This window comes from Ceratotherium simum, chromosome X, assembly GCF_057802395.1.
Source record: "Ceratotherium simum simum isolate JZ-2026a chromosome X, ASM5780239v1, whole genome shotgun sequence".
Classification (NCBI taxonomy): Eukaryota; Metazoa; Chordata; class Mammalia; order Perissodactyla; family Rhinocerotidae; genus Ceratotherium; species Ceratotherium simum.
In genome coordinates this window covers 21,110,343-21,131,250 of record NC_141940.1, presented here as the reverse complement: position 1 = coordinate 21,131,250, position 20,908 = coordinate 21,110,343, and the positions used below count along the sequence as shown (strand labels likewise).

The window sequence follows — 20,908 nt, the reverse complement described above, 5'->3', positions numbered from 1 at the left end:
AGTTGAAAAACACACAAGTAGATAAACAGCCACCCCAAATCCAAGGCTATTTTCAGAGAAGCAGTGAATGCAGCTTCTTGGATGTGAGGGTTAAAAACAAAATTCTTAAAATTATCATTGGCTTTTTTTCCCCTAAAATGATGCCAACTCTTTGTAAGTCATCCCTTACTCACCTCTGGTTTCGAAGTTCTTGAAATGTGTGACCACAGATATAGTAACGTATCTTGCTACTAAGAGAGATTTCATGTTGTCCCAGTTCCTGATGTGCAAAAGCAATGACTTCAGCCTCCTCAAGAGTTGCTATTTTCTCTAACTTTGGGTACTTATTTTTCCACTTTTCCATTAAAGTGAAATCTTCTCCACTTGCTACAAGGTTTTTGTTTTTTTTCTTTGGTTTTATAGCTGATTCTTTTTTCCCATATTTTAAGTAAGCTTTTCTTATCCTTTTGTTCTTCAGACATTATAGATGAAGGCCTTTCTTTTGATACAAAAAATGGCCTCATTGTTTCTATACTTTCATCAGTGTGTGGGGTTTGACTTGGAAGGCCATAACTCAGTAGCATGATATTGACGATATTTTCTGCAGCTAAACATATTTTGAGTGGAGAAACGGTCGTCTGTATTTGGTTTGGCTTAACAACGGGTTTGGAGGGCTCATAGTGAAGCACTCCTTGATTTTCACCTTCTTCCATTTGTCTGAAGGACATAGGGTGCTCTAGTGCTGCTTGCACAGAGTCACTGGATTTCTGAGATAGTTTTGTAAGACACTGCTTTTTGGGGTAGAGCTGTTTCCTTTCACAGCTTGATCCAAGTGGCTGAGGCATTGAGTTTCACTTCTAGAATATGATGGTTTAAGTTTTGATTCGAGCCCTTCCATTGGCTCTCTGGTTTTAGTTCTATCTCCTGCAGAGTATCTGACACACGAAGGTAGATTTGAGGAAGACTTGTCCTTTATTTTCATATGTTCTTCTGAATAAAATAGCAAGCCAGGGATTTGTGGAGGATCATCCTCGCAGTTAACTCCCTTTGACTTTGAAGTGGACATTCCCCTCCCGGTTGCAAATTCGGGCTGATTAACAGTACAGGCATTTTCAGTTCCTTGGAACAGATTCTCCTTTGCATGGCTTTTGATCATTGACTCGTAGAAATGAGTACACTGGTCCATCAGTGTGCTGATGATCTAACTTGCTACAACATTTTCTTCAAATACTGTAATCAAAGATGGTTGCACTTGGCATTTTTCTCTGTCTAGCTTGTTCTTAATTATACCAAGCATGTTATTGACAGTACTAGCAGTATATGTAAGCAGTTCTGAATGGAATGAGTGAAGCTGTCGAAGGGTATTCTGAATATTTTCCTGGGAAATCATACTACTTGATGTAGATTCGTCAGGAAACTTATTCAAAGGTTGTAACTTGGGCAGTATTGTTTTCATTAATGATTACTGTTGGACACCAAAAAAGTTTTCAATAGGTATTTTCACAATTTCAGAAAAAGAATATGTAAAGACATGTTTAAACTGTAGGTCTGCAAATGACTCAAAGGTGTTCAGAACCCCTTCCATGATTTCTTGAGCAATTTGGTGGCTAGTGCCCCCCAATTTTTGGTCTTTCAATTTTGTGTTATAAGTTTGTACACTGTTGAGGTTGTTTGTTCTTAAGGAACCACATTTACTTCTGGCAGTAGTTTCTTTCTTGCTTTCTAGCATTTCTTTACTATCTTACGAACGTCTGAGTCAAGAAGCACAACTCTAATTTTTCAAATAGCTTTTCAACAATTTCCTGGCCAAATATATTAATTTGTACTTGAGAACACTCAGCTCTAGAAGCAGCTCTTTTAAAATTATGGTACCCGCTTTCACAAGCCTCTAGAGGTAAGAAATTTAAAAATGAAACAGATTGTTCTAATTCTTTTGCTTTCATTGAAATTTCATTCAAGACGGTCTCAGCTATCATCAATAGCTTATATTTTTCATTTTCCATGTCACTTGATTCTGTTTTCCACTTATCAAACATTTGTTTAAAAATATCTTCTTTAGGGAGATTTTCTTTAGCTGTGGAGAAACATTCTCCAAAGAGAAATGGGCTTCTGGATTTGCAGGAGAGATTGTACTAAAATGCCTCTGTGAAAGTTTGAGATCTGAATATGAGCCTTTTATTGGGTCAGCCAAATTGTTGTTCTTTTTAGCATATAATCCTTGCAAAACTGCATTAACTATTTCACTTGCTGTCACAATTTGATCAGAAGGTGAAGCATTTACATTTACCATTGCTTTATTTTGCCTCACCTTTTGAAATTCATTCACATTTGTTTCCAGAATATTGCTTACTATATCCTTGGCATACATTTTTTTGTTCTACTGTGGGGAGTTTTAGTCTCACTAAGGAGTTTTTGGCATCCCCTGTTGATCGCAGGTGTGGCAGCCCAATGGCAGTCTTGGACCAGCTGCCTTTTAGAGTCTTCTCTCCAGGACCGAACTCGATCTTGCTTTTGGCTTTAGTACCACTAGGTCCTAGCTGTGGTTTTGTTTTAAATTTAGGCAAAGAGGTAATTTTTGATTTTGTTATAAAATTTGTTCTAAAACTTGCCTTAGGGCTGCCCTTGGGACCAGCTTTAGAACTACTTGCACTCAGAGATCGAATTTCATCAGACTGACCTTTAGGGGGCAAACTCTCTTCTAGATTCAGTAAAGCAAAATTTGTGATCTTTTCGAGAACTGTTTGGACCAATTCTTCGCCCACTTGCAATGGAGAAAATTTCAATAGGATGTTTTCCAATGAAGTGACACTTCTAATGCCTGTGTAAGGATAAACTTGAGGTATCACATGTTCAGGGGGAATACTTTTTTCTGTTTGTTTCAGTCTCCTAAAGCACGATGGATTCATCAGTAATTCATCACTGCCAGATGCTTCCGATTCTCCCCTGTTCTCACTGTTTTCATATAAGGATGTCATAACTATTGAGAACATTTTTCTGAAAACACTTTCAACTATATCATTTGCAACACTGCTTATATGTGACTGCAAGCCTTTTTTTCGTGCTGCTCCTGCTGTTTTAATTTTAGAATCAGATGTAAAGTAGGGGAGTTCATTAAATGGAGGCCAACGGTCTATGTCTTCCATTACCCTTTGATACATCTTCTTTAAAATTTCCTTAACTGCACTTAACAAAGCAGTTGTTTTTTTTCTTTTCAGGTTCTCCAATTCTAAATATTTCTTCCACAACCCTTCTCAGGTATTCTGCTTCTGATATAATTTGGTTTTGATCTGGGTATTTTGAAAAGAGAGACAGTTCAGTGTTGTCTTCCATCTTTCTTTGACCCAGCAATATTTCATTTTGTACAGCTGGTTGTATAAAAAGGCTAGAGTTCTGCTTTGAGTAAAAACTACTTGCCTTTAAAGATATTTTATCGTGTAAACTCTTTAAGATGTTGTTGACAGTTTCACTCGCAACGATGTTTTCTTGAGATGAAGTATTGTTTGGATATGAATACATCTTTTGCATTTCGAGGTCTACGTCATTTTTTATAAGCATCAAAATGGTACTGGCGATTATGTCAGCATATTCCTTAAGGCTAGCTTCTGATATATGAATTGCAGGTCTATGTTTTTCCCTGTGATTAGCTAATGTGTAATCTGTGACCTCTTGACTGAGAATGGTTTCAGCTGTCGATATTTTCAGGCTACTCATATGCGATGGCATTTGGTTTGATTCAAGAAATATGCCATCATCTTGTTTACAATTTGTAAATTCTGGGCCAACATATGGTTTTTCTCTAGTCTGAGTATCAAGAGTAAGTAGCAAAACTATTCTTTTCTGTGGCAAAAGATTTTAATCTATTCAAAATAGTTTGAGTAATGAAGTGAGCATTTTCCTCACATGGGTCAGGAGCAGATTTCTTGGCGTCTTGTTTCTCAAATACAGTCATTTGATTATCCTCAGAATAAGCTGATTTCAGCTGTACATCTCTTCCTTTTCTTGCAAATAGAAATCTCGCCCTTTTCCTTTCATTCACTGAGTTCTTAACAGGAGATTGTTGACGCTCTGCTTTGGGAAATTCATCAGAAAATGCCAGGGGTGATCATCTTGGAGAAATAGAATCGTTTGCATTTATGCCAAGCATGACAGCATAAGTGAGACTTTGAAGAACAATATTTACCATATCATTGGACATCACAGCAACGCATGATTTAGAAACTAAAAGCATGGGAATAGCCTTATTTGCACACTCTGGGTCCGTTTCAGAGTTTGCTTCTAAATGTTTTCCAATTTCATTACATTTAAGAGTGGACGCAACAAGCGGGAGATTATTCTCATCTAGTGTTTTCTCACAGATGTCACTTAAGATACCCTCAGTGGTATCTAGTATTTGAAATTGAAGTTTTTTTCGATAATCACTATTATTGAACAGCTTTTCAACAATATCTTCTGGCCAACCTGCATCAATCTCTCTGTCAAATATGTTTTTTTCATATTTGCCTTTAGTAGACACAATATCTAACACTGTGTTAACAATATGACTTGGAATACTTTCAGAAACCACATTATGAGTTAAGAATGGACTTTTTATTTCTTTATCTAACTTATGTTTGATTCCTTGTAAAATTTGTCTAGCCACTTCTGTTGCATATATATTTAATTTAGAGGCAGTCATTTGACATATTGAGGTGGTCTTCCCTGACTTATTATGATCTACCGAGCAACAGGAAAATTGATCATCAGAATATGAATCTTTGGTAGATAACCATGGTTGGCTTAAAGCAGTCTCATCCCGCTGTAAAGGTAAAGCCATTGGAACTGTGAAATTGATATGAGGACAAAAGAGAGCTTTTACTTTGGAAGTAGCGAATGTTTCTAAACTTGTTAATACTGACTGTACAATATCTTCAACAACATTTATTTTGGTCAGTTTACTAATACTGAATGTGGACTGAAATGTACATGGATTTCTGTCCAGTATGGTAGAATAAACAGAAGACTTTCCTCCACTGGCGTGTTCAGGAAAAGAGATATTTGCTGGAAAGGTGATAGTCTTATATCTATTTTCATTTGCATTTCTGTCTGTCATGACAGCAGAATAAACTTTTTGAAATATGGTTCTAACAACATTATCTGCAACAACAGTTACATCTGCTTCAGACACTAAAGGATCCATTGTTTTATCCAGGGACTGAACAGATGTTTGAGTAGCTGGCTCATTACCAGCATGAGGAATGTCATATAAATGGGACTGGGGGAGAGGAAGCACATTTAATTGATCAACTAAATCATTCTGAAAAATTTCATTCAAAATATTTCTTATAATGGGCACAACTGGGGACTTTTGTGGCTCTTTGAGTTCTTCTTCAAATTTTTTTAATGTTCTTTCTAGTTCCTGTTGCTTAAAAGAATCTGATTTAGTTTCTTCTTCTAGTGGTCTTTCCTCTCCAGCACTTTCATTCTCTGTATCTGCAGGATCTTCTCCATATGACTCTGGGTCAGCTCCTCCAGGAAGAAAATTTCCATAGATTGGCCTGTATCGGTAATGTTCAATGCCTCTCTCTTCTGGTTCAGTTTCATTAAACATATCTGTAGGCAGTGCATCTAAAATTAAATTGATTAGATTCTTAAGAATTTGTTTCTCTCGTGGTGGCTTGCTTATACATGTTTCCAAATCTGGCAAGCTCACATTTAATTCAGTTTGAATAGCCTTCAAAATGGTACTTGATACTTGCTTTGCATGCACATATAAAGCAGACTGCAATCGTTTTTTATGTGTGTTAGCACAAATGTTGGTACTTTCACTTTCCCAGTATGTCTTGTTGCTTTTTTTATTTCCATTCATTAGAGTGCCCAGAGTTGCTAAATTTCTATTGGCAAACCCCTCTAATTTAGCAAAAACCATTTCAAAGATATCTGAAGCCCTGACTTTCAGTTTATTTGGATGCTTTTCTTTTGTGGTCCCTATTTTGGGAGCAGTAGTTTTTCCTGTGTTGTTAGTCACCTCTTGACTACCAGGCTGGATCACACTGGACACCATGCTGGAGATTATGTCAGAGCATCTGTTCATTTCCTCAACAAGCAAAGCAAATGATGGGCTGTCAGTGTCAATATACTCTGAGATAGCTTTAAATTCTGGATTTGTGAAAATACGATCCATCTCAACACTACATAATTTTGTAATGATATCTTCTAGAATTGTATGAGAAATGAGCTGAATATTAGACTGCAATGCAGTGGTTGTTCTCAAATTCTCATTGATTCACTCTCTGTTTTGCTCATCAGATAGGGGAGAATTTGGATGGTCTCCTATGAGCTCGCATAACATGTCATATAAGATATCTCCAATTCTATCTAACACCTGCAATCTGGTACGTTTGTGAACTTCCTCTTGCATGGGAGGACAATGAGAAGACAAAAGTTTTTGTTGATCAATGTCAGCAGTTCCATGTGAGATTTTAGACCTTAGCTTATCTGAAGAGAGTAGAACACTGTTTTTATCATCTGTATTTCCACTTAATACTTCACAAATACAAGTTGCTAATGGACTTGTCAAAATGTCATTATTTAGCTTTGTGACAACAGAATCTAATTCCTTTTCGGTGTCAGCAAAATATCCTGTTTCAATAAAGTTCTTGGGAAGGTCACTCTTCCTAAGATTTAGATTCTTCTTTTTATATCTCAGTTCTTTCTGGATAGTATCCAGAACAATTTTTACCACTTTAGTTGTGTAAGCACTAAGGTGAGATTGAAACAAAGATTTCTTGTCAGTCAGGTGCAGGCTTCAAATGGGCAGCATGGATTTCTGGTTTGAGGCAGTTTTGCAATTTTGGGCAAATTTTGAGTCCAGCTTCTTAAAAATTGTATAAATGATCTTATCTTTAATGAGAACTACAGGTTCAGATGTTGATTCACTTTCTCTAGGTTCTAACCAGGGATGTTTTGTAGGGTCTATGCCAAGTCCAGATAAAAATTTCATCTCCCTTTTACTTTCAAACCATATTTCTAATGGCTCGTTATTTGGTACATCAGCATCATCTAGAGAAGTCTGATGTACTGATGAATATCCAATAATGTGACTAGAAGCTATGTGAAGTATTTTTAATACAGCATCTACAATTTCTTGAGCTACTGTATGGATTTCTGACACAGAGAACATCTGGTCCATCCATTCTTGATGTGACAGATCTTGTGCTTTTCCTGAGGTAAGAAGTGAAGCTTCTTTACCATTTTTATAATCTAAGTGACCAGAGGGCCCAGAAGATATGTCTTTGAGCATCTGTGCTAAAATACTTGTAATTATATTTTCTGAGGCTTTTTCTATTTGATGCTTTTCATCTTGGCTGAAAAGCAAAATGTCTTTATTCAAACATGGCTTGTCCTTAAAATGGTCCTTATTATTAAAAGTTGGAAGGTCAGTCTTTAATCCCCAATCGTGAAACGCTACTTTGCCTTGATAAGCAGGCTTCATAGGTAAGTTCATATATCTTTTGTACTTTAAACCAGCATTTTCTCTTGTTAACCAGTGATCAGGAACTTGTTCTTGCAATTTTGCTTTTTCATCTTTGATAGATGAACTCAGTACATTTTCCAGAATTTTGTCTATTTCTTCATTTTCATCTTCAGAATAAAGGACCATGCCAGGAACATTAATAGGTGGAAACAGGCATCCATATCGAGGACCATTAGCTACTCTAGGGCTGGCAAATATGTTCTCTTCTTCAGTGCCAGAAGGACTGCTCAGTCTGGGGTGTCTACTCTTTAGGACGTTTGTTTTCTTTGGTTTCCGATGTAGCTGAGCCAAGATATCATCAAGTAGCTGAAGGATGATCACCGTTTCTTCAGTTGCAATAAGCCTTTCATTATTAAGTCCAGTTTGTATATAACCTAGTATGGTGCTGATTGCTTCCTCTATATAACCAACCAGAGAGGACTGCGAAAAAATATTTTATACTAAATTTTGTATTTCTTCTTCGCCAATCAAATGGGCTGCATCAGGTTCAGCACTGGATTTCCTTTTGCTGGCTCTTTGAAAGAATGTATATGTTGGATCTTTCCTGTGTTGCTGATAAGCAGGTTCAGCTGTGATTTCAAGATGAGCTAGTTCATTTTGCTTAGAAGATGCAAGAGCCGCCAGCTTTTCTAAAATCACATGAACCATATCCTCCGCAATATCATTCATGTTCTCCAAAGTGTAAGGCAGTGAAGCTTTTGAAGTTCTTTCTTTTGGAGAAATGAAATGTTCTCCACTAGCTGTTAAGTCCGATTTAAAGTGAACTGACAACTTTTCTTGTGAAAATACCTCAGTACATTTTGTCTCAACTTCAGCCTGTAGCTTCTCAAGCACATTTTCCATAATTTCAGCAGCTGCTGAGGAGATATCAACATCGGAGATGACTCCTTTGTCAGTGTCAATTTGGCCAACCAAGGCTTTGGCCGTAACAGACGAAAGGATGGGGACGGTCTGGGTAAATTCAGACACCATTTCATGAAAAACGTTTTCTAAAATCAACTCAGTTTCCTCTTTCAGGTGATTTTTACAGTTAACAAAAACATTCTTTAACTCCTGCATCTCATTTATGGCTTTTGCTTTTTCATCAGAAGACAGTGGGCGTTTTAAGCCATCTGTTTCAGTGATAGCATCTTTAGATTTCTTTGTGTCTGTTTTAATCGGTGCGAAAGGTGACTATCGGATTTACAGATTTTAAGCTTGGAGGATTCAAAGGTCTCATTATATTTAGGTTCAGAGGTTTTAGGTTGTTCTTCCCTGTGATATGTTTTTCCCACAACTATTGTTTCTTTATGGGCAGGAGATGGTTTTAAAGGTGCTGCCAGTTGCTCTATTGCCCTGTCAGCTGCCTTTGCACAGGGCTTTGCCTGAAACGTCTTACTTGTTTTATACAGAAACGGTTCACTGCACATGCTACAGCAACTAGCACTATATGAAGACAGGGTGGAGTCATCAGGCATTGGGTATATAATATTTTGCAACCTTCCTTCATATTTTCTGATGGCTGGGTATAATAAACTGGTCACTGCAGCCACAACCCAGGTCATTATATTATGAATTATACTGCTCAGTTCTTCAGAAGTTACCTGGAAAGGAGGCGAGCAGGGATATAAGGGAAATCACATATGAATTTATTCTATTTTAGGGACAGGGACTAACTTTTAATTCCTTGTATCCAACAATGCATAGCTAGAATCCAGCCATGGTGTATAGAGAGAACATAGGAAAGGATCTATTTAGAACATCAGATTATTTTCAAGTTAGTTTATTCTTTATGGCTGTGAGATATTCTTTGAATAAGATTCCTTTTGATTCAAAATCCCTTGGAAATTTTTATTTTCAGCATTTATTGCTGAGGATAAATGGCTTCCTGGTTAAAAATAATAGCCAAGTGGGTGTCTAGGCTCATAGAAGACAAATGCTCTGGCAAGAAGTAAGACTGTGTTTATGATCCAAGGAATATTTCTTAAAAATACAAACCAGGTTACCTCTAACAAACTATTTCATGACGCAGATTTGCAGTCAAAACGTTTATGTGCCTTGGTGGAGATAGCCTCCTTTTACTTAAGCATCTGTTTAGCTACGAGGTGAGGGTGAAAAATAAAGCGCCACAGTGGAGGGGTCAGCCTGTGGGCTCTGAGGCCCACCTATTGCTGCCTTCCTCTGTCAACTGACTGTGTTTATATATGCAAATGATTACAGCTACTTGTTAAGGTTTAATGGATAGGCAACAATTAGCACTGATGATTTAGGGGAAATTAATAGGCTTTGGGTCCAAAAAAAGATTATCAGTGCAAACTGTCTTGGATAGGGAGGCAAAGGACAGCTCATGAAGTAAAGAAACACATTAATTTAGGTAGAAAAAAAAGGTTGAGCTAGAACTGGGACTCAAGGAGCCAGAAGGCTGAGCAGTAGAAAGAAGTTTGGGTCTCCTTCAGTATGAGCTGAAGTAGAAATCCAGGGACCAGACTTGAATGACCATTTTCTCAGTGGTTAATTGTGCTCACTGTCACAGCTTAGATTGGACCAGGGGTAGATGCAAATTGCACCTGCCAAACTCTATACCTGTTTATGTACTTCTAACTTATTGCAGGTACATTTTGGGAACATAAAAATCCTCTTGCTTATAATAAAATAGTATTTGTTTTTAAGTTGTTACCCTCAAGACAGCCAGACCAAGAGTGTGTACCTTTTACAGGAACTCTACTTCTCAAGGCTGCAGATACAAGTCAGTGGCAGCAAAAGCCGGATGCCTGGCATTCTAGCTATGCGTTGTTTGATATCTTGGCATTTGGGCACCAGATTCTCTACAGTGTGGTTGTTGCCTCCCAATTATCTCCAAAGTTAGCTCCAGATTGTTCAGGTTTAGGCAACATTCAAAGAAAAGTTAACACCTTGTTGCATATAACATACTCTCTTCTGACCCATTAGAGAAGGTTTGAGGGCCACTTCAGGGAAAAGCCATTTTGTTCCACTCCAATTCCCAATCTCTTAATGCATTTTTTATTGTGATAAAATACACATAATGTAAAATTTACCATTTTACCATTTTAAAGTGTACAGGTCAGCAGCATTAAGTACATTCACAATGTCATGCAAACATCACCACTATCTAGTTCTCTTAATACATTTTTTTCACTTACTGCCCAGACCAGGAAATGGCTATTGAGTTTGAAAAACATAGTTTTGAGTGACAGCATATGGTTGAAAAACACTTGTTTTATATAAACATGTCCTAAATCAAACACTTCTAAGAATAACATCTAAACATTAATAGGTAAGTTACTCACCTTTTTGGTCTAAATTGGTCTAAGTCTGTTCCAATACATATGAACTAAGAATTTTAATATATATTATTTTCTTATTACCAGAGATAATGTACAGCCAACCTACATTATTGCTCTTAGAGTAGCTGAGAAGAAGCATTTCCAATCTTGATATATAAAATAGGGCCATTCCTAAAGTTTTTAACGAAGTGAAATGTGATAAATGGAATCTGATTTTTCAGTTCATTTTCACTATACTATTAAACCGAGAAATATCCTTTTGGTGTCAGTATGTCTAGGTCTTTGTATTTGTTGCTTGTTCTATGAATTGAGCAGGTGTATGTGTGCAAGACTGTGTGAATGTGCTACTCCCCTGAACCCCTCTCTTGTTCATGATTCCTCTGTCTAGCCCCAGAGTTGGGGCTCATCAAATTTACCCTCTTATCTTTGCCTAGTCCAACCTGCAGCTCTCAGGTGACTAGATCCCTTCTTTAGATGGAGTAGCCATCCTAAGATTCTTCTTACTCCTGGGAAAATTAAGAGACAGATCCAGGCATCCTGGCTGACCTGCCCAAGGGGCAGGATGCTAGGCCTAAGCCAGATTTGTAGTGGTCTGCAAAGGCATTTCCCTTAATGCCTTCCCCTTATGGAGTGGGTTTGTGGTATTTGATACTTTTCCCATGATGATCAAACCTCCTAAGTCTCCCCCAATCTACTTTCCTGAGCCCCCTGCCCAAAGGGCCAATAACAGTAATTTGGGACCCTTTTTAACAATAATTCTTTTAACAATAACTTTAGACTTCTGCAAAACTCAAGATTAACTGAGAGTGAAAGTCAAGTTAGAGAAAAAGGCAAAGAGAGCAACTGACTAATGTCAACAGATGATTTTTCTGGTTGTCTGATTCACAGATTTTTCTCTAATAACATATTAGAAAATATCCTTAATATGTTGCTTTATCAGTGAATTTCATCTTACATACTTTTTCTTGAGAGCGATCTTGATAGTAGTTTTGTTGTCTGAAAAGAGAGATTGATTTTATTACTTATGGTTAATAATTTAGGTATCTTTTCACCAAATTCCTAATCATTGAATCGGATTATCCCCTTTCTGCTTGGGAGTTTTTTTCTCCCCAGAAATTCACAAAGAAGAATAAGCTTTATTTTTTGTCTAATCTCCATATTTAGCCTCCTACTTAGATATTGGCCCCTGGGTATAGGACATGCTTTATTACTCAGAAGAGTAGAATAATTGCTGCATAAACAGTAGACTACTAGCTGCTGCATAAACTAACATCTATCTGATATTACTACTCTTGATCCACCTTAGCCATGTTTGTTTTGTAGTGAGTTGGGAAGAGTATGGGGTTGGAGAGAGAGGGGATGGGCTAGTCCTTTCTGCTTGCTCTGCTTGACCAGAGCTTTTTAATAATTCACTTTCTACCCACCTCCTCAAAACTCCTAGTCTCCTCCCCTCATCCCATAGTAGGAAAAGATCTATGGATGGTTATTGATAATGATGGATTAAAATAATGGGTTTTTGATCATACGCAATATCAAATGAGATGTAGCCCTTTTCTAGGTATCACAATATTCTATTCTGTTCTATTAGAATTATTTATTATCACCTACTACACAGAACCAAAAATATATTTTACTAAATTGTAGCAAGAACAACACAATCATGTAAATTATAGAATAATAAAAAAGTTAAAAAAAATCAAGGCCTAAGACTGTAATTCTGATTTATTTTCATGTTTTCCTGCCTACCTGGATCCCTTGCCTCTCTTCTTCCTGATCTTCTTAAAGAAAAAATGGCACTCTATCTTCACTTGTACTTGGCCTGCCCTTATGTTATCAAATTTACTTTTTTCCCCAAGGCCTACAGTTCAGTTGTGAGAAATACAGCCAGGGTGTGAAATTACAACTTAACCTCTAGTAGGAAAAGAAAACCTATAGGTCTCAGCTAGAGTTAGGTAGCAATAGCCCATCCTCAGACTAGCACCTTTTTGTAATATGGAACCTGGAACATGAATGCTTATGGCAGTGACATAGTTCCTATCCTTTGGCTTCCTTTATTTTTCTAAGATCCAGTTTCTTAGGCCAACTCCAGCACAATTTCCTTTTTGTAGATCCTCTGCAATCTAGTGCACCCACATTCTTTTTTCTGCTCTCTCTACATCATACCACAGGCAGCAAGTGGAACCCAGTGAGTCCTGTGTATTTGTTGCTACCTGTCCTCACAGGCATGCATTTAGATAAAAGGAAATAGCAAAGACCTGAGAACAAAACTAACCAAATAAATGAGAAAGTCCTCATATAAGACCACTAGAAACGAGTTGTAACTTTGGATACAATCTGCAATTTGCAATGAATTATCAGATTCTTGTTGAAGTCAATCTAGCAGAAATGTGCAAATGAACTCACTGTTATATCAGGAAGTTCCACCACAATTCCATGAGTGACATGATATTCCATCCACTTTTCCCTAGTCTTAGGTGGTTTTCCCTGATAGTAAAGTGTCTAATGTTTAGGTCGTCTGTACTGCCAACTCTCTATTTCTTAAATAAAGAGGGCAATGATATTAATGACAATTAATTCAGAAGCCCCAAAGAGAAGGCACAGTTTTTCACAGTTTAATTTGCTATGTCATAAAACTATAAATATACCTTTCTGCTCCTGACTTTCTCCTCCATACAAATTCACTTTCATCTAGAAGATACCTGAAAGATATCTTCATATGGTTGGCCAACTACCCCTTGAAGATTAATGTGACAAGACAAAATTTTAGTCTGCCTGCCTAATCCTTCTGAATATCTAATTTTTTTTTGCTGAGGAATAGTCGCCCTGAGCTAACATCTGTTGCCAATCTTCCTCTTTTTGTATGTGAGCTGCCACCACAACATGGCCACTGACAGGTAAGTGGTGTATGTCTGTGCCCAGGAACCGAACCCGAGCCGCTGAAGCGGAGCATGCCAAACTTAACCACTAGGCCACTGGGGCTGGCACCTGAATATCTAATTTTTAATCTAATTAGTGGTCTTCTACTTGTATCTCAGGCCCATAGCTTTGGGGTGATGCCTGATACCTCCTGATCATCCACACATGTAGTCCATTCTATTGCCAAATCCATTTACTTATTCCAGTGGCTGAATGGGACTTAAATGCAGTACCTCTGTATCCTAACATCAGTGTTCCAATCTGAAAGCCAAAGACTGGATAGTTCCATGGGTGGCCCTCCCTTTGCCTGACATTTTATCCACTGCCTTGCCTTCAATTCACTCTCTGGCATTCCTCATGTCTCCCTGTCTTTTCTCCTGATGCTTTGTGAAGCACAGCTGAGGTCAAGGGCAGTGCTTTATTCATCTTGGTATCCCTCTAATACCCAGCACTCTACTTTGAAGGTAGTAGGTTCTCACGAAAGTTTGGTAAATAAATTCCCATTTAACATGTTTTAGATTTATGCATACTTCTCTGTACTCCAAAATAAAGGCCATTGTGCAGGCCACAAATCATTAATGAGCTTCTGCAACTGGCACCTATTTAACGGTCTTCAATTTGTCCTACTTGCTGCTGTCAGAGGCGCTCAAGCAGAGCTATTGATTTGATAATACCACATCCCTCCTCAAAACCATTAGACTGTCACCCAATGAATGAAATACAAACTTCTGAGCACAGTCTTCAGGGCAAGAGACTCACTGCCTTCTTTACTGTTTCTCCTCTCATCTTCCATCCCAATCATAAGAACATACTCAGTATTTAAATGCAAAGCTTAATTATTACAACTGTTTACCCCACCACTATCTTATCACATTTGCTTCTTCTTGTCCTGATTTCTTTGGTTTCTAATTCTATTTTATTTAGCTTACTACATGTGTCCTTTGTGTTAGCATTAGAAAAAACAGAGAGCTAAGGAGTTGAGGGGAGAAAAGAAAGAGGAGGTAAATGGTGGAACAGATGTGAAACTTCCACAGTTTAGCCTTGGGAAGCAAGGAGCTGCATCAGAACAAGAGGACTAAGTCAAAGGCCTTGAACCTGTGTTCTTCTCTGTAAGGTTAGAGAATATGACATGCAATGGGCAGAGTCAGACCAGATGGTGGTGTTAGCTGTGTTTTGTTGTGCTCTGGCCTGGAATTGTCCTAAGTATAGCTAAAGGTATTTTAACCCTGGGTATTTGAGAGGAATGGGGGAGAAGCTCCAGGTCATGTGTGAGTTCATCTTAGCTGAGCTAAGATTTTTAACAAAAGGGTACCCAGAGTATTTGCTGTTGAAAAGACTCAAGTAATTCTGTAGCTCTGTAGTCTGGGGCAGAGGGGGTAGGAGGAAGAGGGAGGTAGGAATTAACACTATATAAAACTACATATTATCATTATTCTCTCACCTTTATTTCTTTAAACTGTCCTAATACTGGTGTAGGATCCCAAAAAGGGAACCCCAACTCCAGCCTCGGGAAGGCGCGGACCCACAGACACAGAAGACCGAGCTTGATGCAAACGCAAGAGGTAAGAGGTTTATTAAGCGGAGCTCCGGGTCGACACGTATCTCTCGCAGGAGACAGAGGAGTCGACCCCGAACCTTAAAGGGCAAGCTCTTTTATAGGATTCGGAAGCATAAAGCGGGAAAAGGTTGGCGCGGTCTTACATGATTGGCTAATTTAAAACATTTAAACAGTTACATTTTATGGCGCGAATTGCTATGGCGCGAAGCGATTATCAGGTTACACACACGCGTCCCCATCTGGACCCCCTCCACCCCGACCCTCCCAAACTTATCCCTCTGGAGCACTCTCTTGTTCTCAATTCTTCCCCGAACAGTTTAGGGTGGGTCTTTCATGAATAGAGTCAGTCAGGATTGATAAACGTTCCCTCCTATACCAGGAATCCTTAGGGCGTGGAGGTGCCTGTCTCTAAGGTAGTAACTTTTAAATTTTTAATATAATTTACTTCCTTCACTGGATACTCAGTTTCTTTCCTTCAGCATCTTTGTATCCCATGAGCACTCAGTAAGTCAGACAAACTGACTTCCATCAGTCTTAAGCTCAAAATCCTTCTCTAGGAAGCTTGGTCTGAATGTCAATACCATTTACCACCACACACTACTTCACTTTACCCAACCATTTTCATCAGAGTTTGGGATTTATAAACCTATCCTGGACCTCATTTGGCTTGTTGAGTATTTAAAAGATGATGGGGTTGGGTTTGTGTGTTCCACTGGGAGTTAGTTTATGTGCATGAAATATTATCCAAGTTTGAGGGGAACAGTACATCAGCAGAATTGTTGGCCACCAAGGTTTGAGGGCTGAAAGGCCCCCAGGCCAAAAAAATGTCTTCTCTACTGGCCTTTATTTTGCATCATTAGAGATTGATTACTTTGGATTACAGTGCAAATATCCTTAGGATGGGGCAACAGAATAAGTCATTAATACTATATAGTAAACTATCATCACTAGGAAACCAATAACCTCAAAAGGCACAAGTAATGCATGTTTGAATGGGGAGAGGGGTAAAGAATTATATCCAGATCCCAGAAAGCTACCTGGAGAGAAGAGGTAGTGCTATCTGAAAGGGGAGTGAAGGCCCTGTATATTAGGGGAACACAGAACCAAAGTGAGAATAAAGAGGCAAGGAGATTAAAGAGCATGAATGACTAACTTTGCCTACTTTACAATTTTAGCTTAGTCCCAAGACGTTGCAAAAGATGTGAGTTTTACTACATTCAAGTAGAACTACAAGAATGGAGGATTCCATGGGAAAATCTGCCCTCAAGCAGCACTAGTGTGTAATTATTAAAATGTTAATTTAAAATATATTAATTTATTAAGTTTTCTTAGATACTTACTTAATTGATGAATCATGAGAAGGGACAATTCTGTGAGCTGCAAGTGGATTTGCAGAGAGAAAAAGAAAATTACTACTTGTTGGTATCCTTCACAAGCTACTTGTAAAATGCTAATTAACATATCTTAATAGGTCTTCATTCCCTGCTGTCACTGCTCTGATTAAACCTTCCAGGGCCTCCCAGAGAGGCACAAAATATACCTTAAGATCTGGGGCCGTTGCCTACATCACCAGCCTCATCTCTGGTCATCATTCTACATATATTCTATGCTCCAAAGATACTGAACAACATGCAATTCCCTTTGCCTCTGCCCTTACTATTTCCTTTGTAACTCTAGTGTCTGTCTTTTAAATTTCTCATCCTTTAGGACACATTCAGAGAGCCTTCCTTGAAATCTGCCTAGGTAGACGGCATCCTCTGTCAATGCTCCTGAAGCACCCTTTACATTTTTCTATTATAGAACTTACTATGCTGTACTGTGATTACTAGTTTACAGTGCCTGGCACATAGTAAGTGCTCAATTACATTTTTTGTTGAATTAACTCTTTAACACATGTTGGCTCATTAGTCTGCCTGTCATTAATCTCTTCCCACTCAAATAGTGTCTAACATGCTTTGTATGCCAACTAGCAAAGTTCCATAAGTGGGTTTCAGTAAATATTTCTGGATAATTATACTAAAGCAAGTATTCATGTGGAATATGTCCATAGGAATACTGGGATGGTGTATGTCAATTATGCACATACATGACTAAACAGTCTTAGACAAACAGAATGCTCTGAATAATAGAAAGTAGTATTACCAATTAGTGCCAGTTCAAAGTCAAGGTGAATTGCTATTTATTTTTCTCCCAATAAATGTAAAGTATATCGTGAGCAACCAATAAATTCCAACAATCTGCTTAAAAAGTTTTACTTAAATTCTATGTACCTTATTGAGTTTCTTTGTGTATGAGTATGTTTTTGCATGTGTACAGTTTTTGAAAGGAACAAGCTGGAATTAACAGTATACAAACCTGAAAAATTAAGTGTAAAGATAATACTGTTGTGGAGTTTTAAAATATGTCTACAAATTCTTTGATAATACTCCCTCCAAGAGGTGAAGTAAGTTAACTCTCTTCCCCTTGAGTGTGGGTTGGACTTAGTGACTTGCTTCTAATGAATAGTTATGGTTGAAGTGATGGTGAATAACTTCTAGGACTAGCTTATAAAATATATTATGGCTTCAGCTCCTCTCTCTTGGATTACTCACTCTGGGGGAAGTCAGATGCCATATCACGAAGATACTCAAGAAGCCCTATGGAGAGGCTCACATGGTGAGGAACTGAGGCCTCCTTCCAACAGCCATGTGAGTGAGCCACCTTGGAAGTGAATCCTCTAGTCCCAGTCAAGCCTTTAGATGACTGCAGCAGCCCTGGATGACATCTTGACCGTCATCTCATGAGAGACCCTGAGTCAGAACCATCCAGCTAAGTTGCTCCTGTATTCCTAACCAAAGAAACTGTGAGATAATAATGTCTGTTTTTGTTTTTTGGTGTTTTTTTTTTGTTTGGTGAGGAAGATTGGCCCTGAGCTAACATCTGTTGCCAATCTTCCTCTTTTTGCTTCAGGAAGATTGGCCCTGAGCTAACATCTGTGCCAATCCTCCTCCATTTTGTATGTGGGTCGCCGCCACAGCACGGCTTAATGAGTGGTGTAGGTTTGTGCCCAGGATCCGAATCTGCGAACCCAGGCCACCAAAGTAAAGTGTGCCAAACTTAACCACTACACCACTGGGCTGGCCCCCTAATGTTTGTTTTTTTAAGGTGCCAAGTTTGGGGGTGATTTTTTACTCTGCAATAGATAACTAATGCAACTGTTGAAAAAATAAAGAACTCTTCTATGATTCCTGCCATATGGTGGATTAAATACCCTAAAGAGACTAACTGTGTAAAACCTATTAGGAATGCAATGGGAATTTGATAAAAATACAATTGTAATATAGAACTTATATACATCTCTTTGATGGCTGGACACACCTAGTAGACAGTAAGAAAAAAGTCTAGCAGAGAAAAAAATCAGTAAAGACATATAATTGAATAATATAATCAATAAATATAATTTAATATTCATTTAGAGCCTTATATCCTTCAAATAGAGAATATCCATATTTTGGTATGTCCATGGAACACTTTCGAATATTAATCACATATTTGGCCACAAAGACTTCAATGTGTTAAGAATTTACAGGATACATTCTCTGAACCTAGTAAAAAAAATGTGACCCAAAATGTTAATTTCTTGATAATTAAGAAACATATTTATGGATAACTCTTAGATCAAAGAGGGAATTAAAAGAAGAAAGTATAATCTACCTAGGAAAAAAAACACTTTATATCAAAACCTATGAAAACAGCTTTTGTTATTTCCCATAGGTTTTGATATAAGGTGTTCTTTTCATTGCTTCTCTCATGAGTCCCAGACCAGTGTCTATAACTGCCTGCTTGACTGTTCCCCTTAGATGTGCCACTCGGATGCCTGCAGGCACCTCAAACTCAATATATTCAAAGGTAATTTTTTCTCTTCCAAACTTGTTCATCCTTCTGTATTGCCTGTCTACTGAATAGGACCACTATTCACTATCCATTTAGTTGTCCATTCTAGCAATCTGGGACTTGTCTTCAACTCTTTCATCTCTCACATTCAATCAGTAACCAAATCTCATCCATTCGACCTCCTTAGTTTGAGTCAAATCTGTGCCCAGCTCTTCGTCCTCACTGTCACTGACTTTGTTCAAGACTCATTTCTAGCCTTGACTATTGTAAGAGCCTCTTTAAATTTTTTTGTTGTTGTTTGTTTTTTTTCCCCCAAAGCCCCAGTAGATAGTTGTATGTCATAGCTGCACATCCTTCTAGTTGCTGTACGTGGGACGCGGCCTCAGCATGGCCGGAGAAGCGGTGCGTTGGTGAGCGCCCGGGATCCAAACCCAGGCCGCCAGCAGTGGAGTGCGCGCATTTAACCGCTAAGCCACAGGGCCGGCCCTGTAAGAGCCTCTTTAATTGTAGTAAGAGGCAGCATGGTATTGTGGTTAGGATTGGTTGAATAAGACAAACCTGGGTTAAAACCTTGGCTTTTCCACATACTATGTGAAATCTTAGGCAAGATAATTTACCACTCTGAGACTTAGTTTACCTAACCTCATTAAATTGTTGGGAGGGTTAAATGAGAGAATATAAAGAGTTTAGCATAGTAACTGGTACCTAGTAAGTGCTCAATAAATGCTAACTTATTTTTATTGTCTCATTGCCTCCAGTGCCTTCACCTCTAATTCTGTTTTCCCTTTTTAGAAAAGGCAAATTCTGATCATATTGTGCCCCTACCCATGTTCTTCAATAGTTGCCCTTTCATAACAGGATAAAGGTAGATTTCTTGGCATGGCCTACCAGAATCTTAATGGTCCAACCCTTATCTACCAGTCAAGGTTGATCTTCTGCAGTTCTCTAACTTGAACTTTTAGCTAAAGCAATTCTGAAAAAAATTGTATTTCCACAAACACACTATACTCCAGTGTCTATATCTTGGTAAATGTATTTCCTTTTCCTAGAAGGTTCTCCTTCCATTCGCCTGCTGAGAAAATTCTTTCTCATCCTTCATGTGTCAGTTCAGTTGTGGCCTCTTATGTAAAAGCTTCCCTGGCTTTCCTGTGTTTTCGCTGGACTTTATATGTACCTCCATTATTGCACTTATCATATTGGGTTATGATTATTGGCATAACTGTTCCCACTAAAGTATAAAATCCAGAGTAGGGACCATGGCTTTTCTACTTTCTATGTTCAATAATTAGCATAGTGCCTGGCATGTAGCAGAAGCTCAATAAATGTTAGTTGAATCAATGGATTAATAGATTGCAGGATTTACTTAATAACTGTTGCTGATGTTTACCTGGCTCATAGTTTAAATTTGATTTCCTGGCCTTTTTTCCATTTGAATCAGCATATGTCACCTTTATATGCTATAAGAAAAATAAAAACAAAGAAAAATCTCAAAGGAGTTTTAAAGAATTTGAACATCAGCTATTTCTCACATTTAAAATACAGAAATTTAAGAAAAATGATTTTTAAAGTCCATTTATAATATACATGTTTTATTTGGTTTATATTACATATATTATTTAGAGAATTCAAAGATTTGTAGAATTCACTGGTATTCTAAAATTAACTAACTGAAGAATGCACTGATCAGCATGGAAGGTAATCAATTGAATAGCTAAAAAGAATATGTGGTTATTAAACAAAGTTAACTATATGGGAAATGTTTTTAGAGAGCTGGAAGGCAGAGAG

General features: G+C 38.0%; 1 protein-coding gene and 1 long non-coding RNA gene across 2 annotated transcripts in view; both read right to left on the bottom strand.

The window, feature by feature from the left end:
* LOC101404123 (fibrous sheath-interacting protein 2-like) overlaps positions 1 to 20,908 on the bottom strand; it is an 82,862-nt gene that overhangs the window by 27,978 nt on the left and 33,976 nt on the right. The window contains 12 exon segments of the mRNA XM_087427594.1: positions 174 to 234; positions 236 to 385; positions 387 to 754; positions 757 to 1,718; positions 1,720 to 2,044; positions 2,047 to 2,353; positions 2,355 to 3,194; positions 3,196 to 3,813; positions 3,815 to 6,751; positions 6,753 to 6,820; positions 6,823 to 8,664; positions 8,667 to 9,101. Of these exon segments, the coding sequence (XP_087283720.1) occupies positions 174 to 234; positions 236 to 385; positions 387 to 754; positions 757 to 1,718; positions 1,720 to 2,044; positions 2,047 to 2,353; positions 2,355 to 3,194; positions 3,196 to 3,813; positions 3,815 to 6,751; positions 6,753 to 6,820; positions 6,823 to 8,664; positions 8,667 to 9,101 (8,913 nt within the window).
* On the bottom strand, positions 11,713 to 20,575 carry LOC147911776 (uncharacterized). Its single transcript, XR_015550664.1, has 3 exons — positions 20,511 to 20,575; positions 16,591 to 16,627; positions 11,713 to 11,772 (listed from the first exon to the last, which is right to left on the bottom strand). It is a non-coding gene; the product is annotated as an uncharacterized LOC147911776 (long non-coding RNA).